The sequence below is a fragment of the Vespula vulgaris genome, chromosome 17 (genome assembly GCF_905475345.1).
Source record: "Vespula vulgaris chromosome 17, iyVesVulg1.1, whole genome shotgun sequence".
Taxonomy (NCBI): Eukaryota; Metazoa; Arthropoda; class Insecta; order Hymenoptera; family Vespidae; genus Vespula; species Vespula vulgaris.
The window spans coordinates 2931586-2938229 of record NC_066602.1 but is presented as its reverse complement, the minus strand read 5'-3'; the positions used below and the strand labels follow the sequence as shown (position 1 = coordinate 2938229).

The 6644-nt window shown below is 36.2% G+C and overlaps 1 protein-coding gene across 1 annotated transcript; it reads left to right on the top strand.

Annotated features, from left to right (window-relative positions):
* Positions 1–200: 200 nt before the first annotated feature.
* LOC127069928 (zinc finger protein squeeze-like) lies at positions 201–2401 on the top strand. Its single transcript, XM_051007673.1, has 3 exons — positions 201–497; positions 641–812; positions 1252–2401. The coding sequence occupies exons 2-3, from the start codon at positions 648–650 to the stop codon at positions 2182–2184; spliced, it is 1098 nt and encodes a 365-aa protein (XP_050863630.1). The 5' UTR covers positions 201–497; positions 641–647; the 3' UTR covers positions 2185–2401.
* The last annotated feature ends 4243 nt before the right edge of the window (positions 2402–6644 follow it).

Sequence of the window (6644 nt, the reverse complement as noted above, 5' to 3'; positions counted from 1 at the left end):
TGTATGTATCATTGGTAATGTAGACAAAACAAAAGCGTGTGCGAGTAACAGTGTGTGCGAGCGTTACAGAAAAAGTAAATACTCTCTTTGATCAATAACCTCGCATCAATAAGGACATTGAATTCGGAAAGCTTTCTGTTGTCATTCTATCTCGCGAAGGACGCGATAAGTCGTATGGAATGTCAGTTGGTCTTCGTCGGTCGTGTCGATACGGTCTTGCCGTGTCTTATTAGTCGAGTAACACATTGAGTGTGAAGATACAATGATTAAGATAAATCGTGGATAATCATTATCAACGTTTTTTCGATAGATCTGTCGCGACGTGTTTGTGAGCGCGCGTGCGCGTGAGTGCAAACGATAAAATAAGGTGGAAGGTATTGCTTCCGTTGGTTCTATAAGAGAAGATTCTTTTTTCTTCTCTCCCCACTCCTCGAAAAAAAAAGAAAAGGAAAAAAGATATAGGAGAATTTTGCGTGATATTTATTTATCGCGATTAGGTAAATATTTTTATATCGAATATATATATATATATATTTACTTAGTACATTATCGATCGTACATTGTTATATTGGTATATTGTTAATTTATATTAGTATATTGTTATACTTGTACATTGTCACGTTTATATGTTTTCATTCAGATATAAGATGAGGGTGAAGACCGTACCGAGACACATGATCGTTCAAAATGACTTAAGTGCCACATCGAGCTCCGAAAATGCGAATTCCTTGAATTCAATAGAAAATAATCGAGAGGAGAATGTAATTTCGAGCGATTCTCTGAGAATGAAAGACGTGTCAGAATTGAGAGAGGTATCGTGTTTGACAGCTGGCAAATATATTACAGTAACGTCGCTCACACTCGATTCACCTAAATGCCTTTGTATATGTAAGGTTACGCTGGCGTCCTTCCAACGACATACATAAATAAGAAACCTGTACGCGTTCCACGCACAGCTATATATATATATACATATACACACATACGTACATATATATATATATACACATACATAGAGAAATTATATATGTATATAAATATATATCTTATATACATTTTTTTCTCAAAATTTAATTTTAACAAGCAATGATTTTGACATTTCTATCGTGTCCTTTCCTCCAATCTCATATACATACATAAAGAGATATCATTTATTTTCGTCGAAATTTTATCTCGTCGTAGAAATTAGCCGACATCGTATAAATTAATTTTATAGTATACTTAAATATATATTTAAAACATTCATTTTAGTCGAACGAAACGTTCTTCGTGGACGCGGTGGCTGGCCCATCGTCTTGTCAATGTTTCAAATGGTACACCATAGAAGAAACGAAACCGTTCCCGATCGAGGACGAGAAGAACGACCTCGAAGTGATAGATCTATCGATTCGCGATTGTAACCTTCAATCCGTTGGAAATGTTAAAGTTAATGAAAATGAAGAGATGGATGGTTACGAAAATGTCGATGATCCTACGTATTCGTCGTCGATCGATCCGGACGATAAATTAAAGGATACCTTTCTTTATAAGATCATGACTGATCCAACATTTTTAGAGAATATTCAAAAGAACAAGCAACAGCAGCAACAACAGCAGCAACAGCAACAGCAACAGCAACAACAGCAGCAACAGCAACAACAACAACAATATCAAGAAGAACAACAACAGCAACAACAACAACAACAACAACAACAACAACAACAACAACAACAACAACAGCAGCAGCAGCATCATCCACAGCAATTGAAAAAACCGATATGTCCTTTTTGTCACGACGAATTCTCAAATTATTTCGAATTAAGCGAACACATGGACGGTAAGATCGACGAGACAACTCAGATCGTTTGTTGCGTCTGTAAAAAGAGTTTTGCACGCAAGAGGTATTTACGTTATCATCAGAAATGCCATTTGGAAAGGACCAAGTTCACGTGCGACATTTGTACGAAAAAGTACACGAGGTTAGACAATCTTACGCGTCACAATACTTTTCACGTGAATCCAGATAAATTTCCATGCACGTCCTGCGAGAAGACGTTCGCACGTAAGGATCTTCTTAACAAGCATTTAAAGTGTCACGAGAACAGGCATCGTTTTTATTGCGAGGAATGTGATAAATACTTTAAAGGTCAAGTGACCTTGGATAATCATAGAAAATTTCATCACGCCGACATCGAAAAATTCTAAAAATTTCGAAAGACGTAAAACGCTTGTCGATGCGATTAAATTAAAATTTGTCATGGTCTCACAAACCTCTATCTCAACATTTTCACGACATTTTTTGTAATCCACGTTTCGTTTCTCTCTCTCTCTCTCTTTCTCTTTCTATTGTTACCTACGATTTCGTAAAAACTATTTAAAATTTTGACGCAACTTGATCATAGAAACAATAAGGAATATTACAAGATCATAAACTGTATTTTCACAATTGTGTTTGATAATTAAGTTTGTGTTTTTTTTTTCTTTCTTTCTTACTTTCTTTCTTTCTTTCTTTCTTTCTTTTTTTTTTCGAAGGGGTTAAATCTAGTTCGAACGAAGTTAAACCTTCGATTTTTTTTTCGACTTAATTATAATTCTTATTTCCCGGATTTACAAGAGGGGGTTGAAGAAGAAAAAAAAAATAAAAGAAAAGAAGAAAAAGGAAAAAGAAAGTGGATATATAACGTGAAATCCAGAAATCTCGTTGAAATTGAACCACGCCTGTCCCTTTGTTCCTCCTTTCTCTCCACTCTCATATTTTCTTCATCATTTCCCCTCTACTCTTCTTTCCATCTACCACCACCACCTACCTTTATTCGTAATTTAATACAATTAAGTCGAGCGTTAAAATATCGTTCTTAATTCGCTGACGGTACGCTTTGTTTTTCTCGTGGTTTTTGTACGAGTTACTCGCGTTGGCTATTTTCCTTCCCTCCTTCTCGCCTTTTCGTTTCCCTCATTCCCCTTCTCTCTTTTACTCCATTCTTTTTCGCAAATTCTTCTCCTTTTCGTTTCTCTTCGTCTCCTTTTCCATCCTCTTCCTCTCTCTCTCTGTCTCTCTTTTTTCCGCTCTTTCGAACATAAAATATGATTCATTTTTATATAAACAACACTCGCGTGTACGTTTCTACACGAGTTGCGAGTTTACCGCCTCTTACAGAAATTCTAATTAATTACATGGAATCCACGAAACGACGAAAGACAAAGCACATACATACATACATACATATATATATATATACGTACGTATATTATTTTTTCCTCGTCCGATATATAACGTTACGTCGTTTTCTTTTATTTCTTTACTTAAAACAATTTCTGACGGTCTCAAATTTACGACAAAAATCGTCATCGGGTCGCGCGACTTGAAAGTTAGAAAAGAATCTTTGGCATGCATAAAGGAAAAGGATGGATGACGGAACAGAAAAAGTTGGCAAGGACGGAACGACCCGACGACTCGTTTGAAAGTTTCATCGGAGCTTTTCGCGTGGATTTTTTTTTTCTTTTTTTTTGTCTCTCTCTCTCTCTCTCTCTCTCTCTCTCTCTCTCTCTCTTAAGAGAGAGAAAAAGAGATTCTCCTTTGTATTTTGTATATCTACGGAATAATACGTTGTCCCTTTTATCTTACTTTTTCCATCGGACGTAGGTGCACAAAGATCGCGCTTACACACCAACGCCAACTCCGACCAAAAATTTAAACAAAGTTTTGAGAAACGTTAAGGGTAGTCCTAGGAGAGGGAGGATTCAGTTGAGAGATTCCGCGGTTCTCTTTTCGCGAAAGTATCCTACACATTTTTTCTTGTCTTTGAATGCTTAACCATCGGTTTACTTTTCTCGTCTCTCTTCAACACTTTATCGTAATCTCATTCTTAATTCCACCATTGCTTCGTTCATAAAGATCGATCGATTTAACGACGATCGTTTTAACACATTTTTCTTCAAAAATAATTTTTTTCTCTTCTTCCTCGTCTGTACTCCCACTCCCACTTCCACTCGCACTCCTACCCCATACTCATCCATTGATTTGGATCAACAGTTTTTAAGCGTTCTATCTACTTAATTAATCTATTCGAAAAACTTTCAAGAAGAATCGGTTACAATTAGGAGTTATGTCAAATAGTTGTGTAATCGGATTATCTCCTTTTCTCGCGTTGTTATTGATTTCCTTTCTCTTAATGAAAACGGTCAAGTTTGTAAATTGTATGAAAATATACAATAAAAGTAACAATTAATAATGATCTTCTATTTCTTCGAATATATATATATATACACACACACACACAAACACACATAAACATACATACATGTGTATATATATATATATATATATATATATATATATATATATATATATATATAAAGAAATAGAAATCGTCGAAGAAATCTTCTCGACTCCCTCACCCTCCTCCATTCCCTCTTCACAGGAGGAGGTTTCTCCGTCTCGCGACTGCCAGTAGGAGGTACTTGGAGGTTTTTTCGTTCGGCGAACGCAAAGTAAGCATGAAAACAAACGTTATGACTTCGGTCGAGACGAGAGGTAGGTAGGTCGCAGGTGGGTTAGAGTTGAGAGAGTAGTACGCGTGTAACGCCGGCGCATGTTTACTTCTCCTGGAAATCTGGAAACGTTGACGGTGTTGGTACTGTTTTGATAGTGTGCGAAGACCCAAGTATAGGAATGCGCTTTGCCGACTTGCGCTTTGCCCGACAGAGTTTTCTATCGTGAGAAGAGGCTGAAGGAGTAAGCAAGAGAAAGAGAGAAAGAGAGAGAGAGAGAGAGAGAGAGAAAGGAATGGGAAAAGAGTAGGTGCTTGCGGAGAAGGGAGTTGGTCTCGACGACGACGTAGACGACGCAGACGACGACGATGACGGTAACAACGGAGGGGTTAAAAGGCACTTCTAATGGTATTGTGCGCGTTCAAACAAACACGCGGAATGCTTAGTAGTTTTTAAAGCTGTGGGAACTCCGCGCTTTAGCCACCATCCCTTTTCCCCTGCTGTTACTTTCTCTCTCTCTTTTTCTCTTTTTCTAACTTTCTCTAACTCTTTCTCTCTCTCTCTCTTTTTCTATCTAACTCTAACTCTAACTCTGTCTTCGTTCGTCTCTGTCCTAGCAACTAGCATTTTCTTTCCTTTTGTATATATATATATATATATATATATTTCTTCTCTCTTTCTGTCTCTGTGTCTCTCTGTCTCTTTTCGACCACCTCGCACTTTCTACTGAATTTTCTCTTCCTTGTTTTGCTTTTTCTTTCTTTTTCTACTTTTTGCAGGAGTTTTTATTTTTATTCTTTTTTATTCTCTTTCTTTTTCTTTTTTTTTTCTTTTTTTGATTTCTTTTTTCATTCTCAATTTGTTAGGCCATCAAAAAAGATTTTACTTGGGTCTTTACATAGATTCGTTTTATATTTCGTTCGCTACGCGACGGCATATGTACACACACACACACACACACACACACACACATGTATATTTTTTCGTGATAGTACGAATCGTGTACGATCAATTAACGAGTAATTTAATTTACTTCTAAAAGAAATGTATTCGCAACGCGTCGTTGATAAACGATTCGACTTATTTATATATCCATTTCTCCTGTAGATCTGTCGTAATAGTTAATCAGGTAATTTCGTCGTGTTCTTAAAAACAACGAAGTAGGATAACGAAAGAGAAAGAGAGAGATAGAAAAAAAAGAAAAAGGGAAAGAAAAAAAAGAGTATAAAAGAAAATAAGAATTATTCCCTACGAATGCATAAACATCGAGGATAAGAGGATCGCTTCCGCTCGACTTGCCTTTCTAAAAAGGGGGAAGAAAGGAAGAAACGAGTAAGAAACGAAATAAGAGAGAGAGAGAGAGAGAGAGAGAGAGAAAGAGATAGTCGTGGAGGGAGTGAGGAAGGACGAGGATGAGAGGAGGGGATGAGTTTGAAGAAAACGTCGAAAGGAAAAGGAAATAATAAGAAGATAGAAAGAAGAGGAGAACCGGCGCGACCAGGCAAATGCGGCCAATAATCGTTGATAATTTATTAAGGGTAAAAATACTCGCGATCCGGCCCTACAGAGGATCTCTGCGTTATTTAAGAAAATAAATATTTGATATCTCAAACACAAAGACCTCTTCTCTCTCTCTCTGTTTCTCTTTTTCTCTCTCTCTCTTTCTTTGTTCCTCCTCCTTTCTATAATCTTTTCCTCTCTCTTGACTTGTCGACGAAAGTAAAAGAAAACGGGAAAGGAAAGAGAGGTAGATAGTTAAGGGATAAGGAGAAGAAAAATAAAAAAAAAAAGGAAGAAAAAGAAACAAGCATTAACCCCGAATGATTCATTTCGTTTTTATCATACATCAATAATATTTATTAAAGACCACTTGAGAAAATATTTAATAAGAGTTCTCGAAAGATTCTTGTCTTTTGATTCAACCAAATTTCGGCAATACTCGCGTTAGAAATATGAATGATTGAAATAAAAGATTTACGATTTTATAGATACGATTAAAGTTTTGTTTTCGATAAGAATAGAGTAATTACTATGTACTAGCATCTATGAAATTTCACGTATATGTATGTGTATGTATATATGTATAATCATTGAATTAATGTTACTTAACGAAATGTTTGATTAATTGAAATTGTATGTTTCAGGTGTTGTTCTATCACAATTGCCGCATAGAC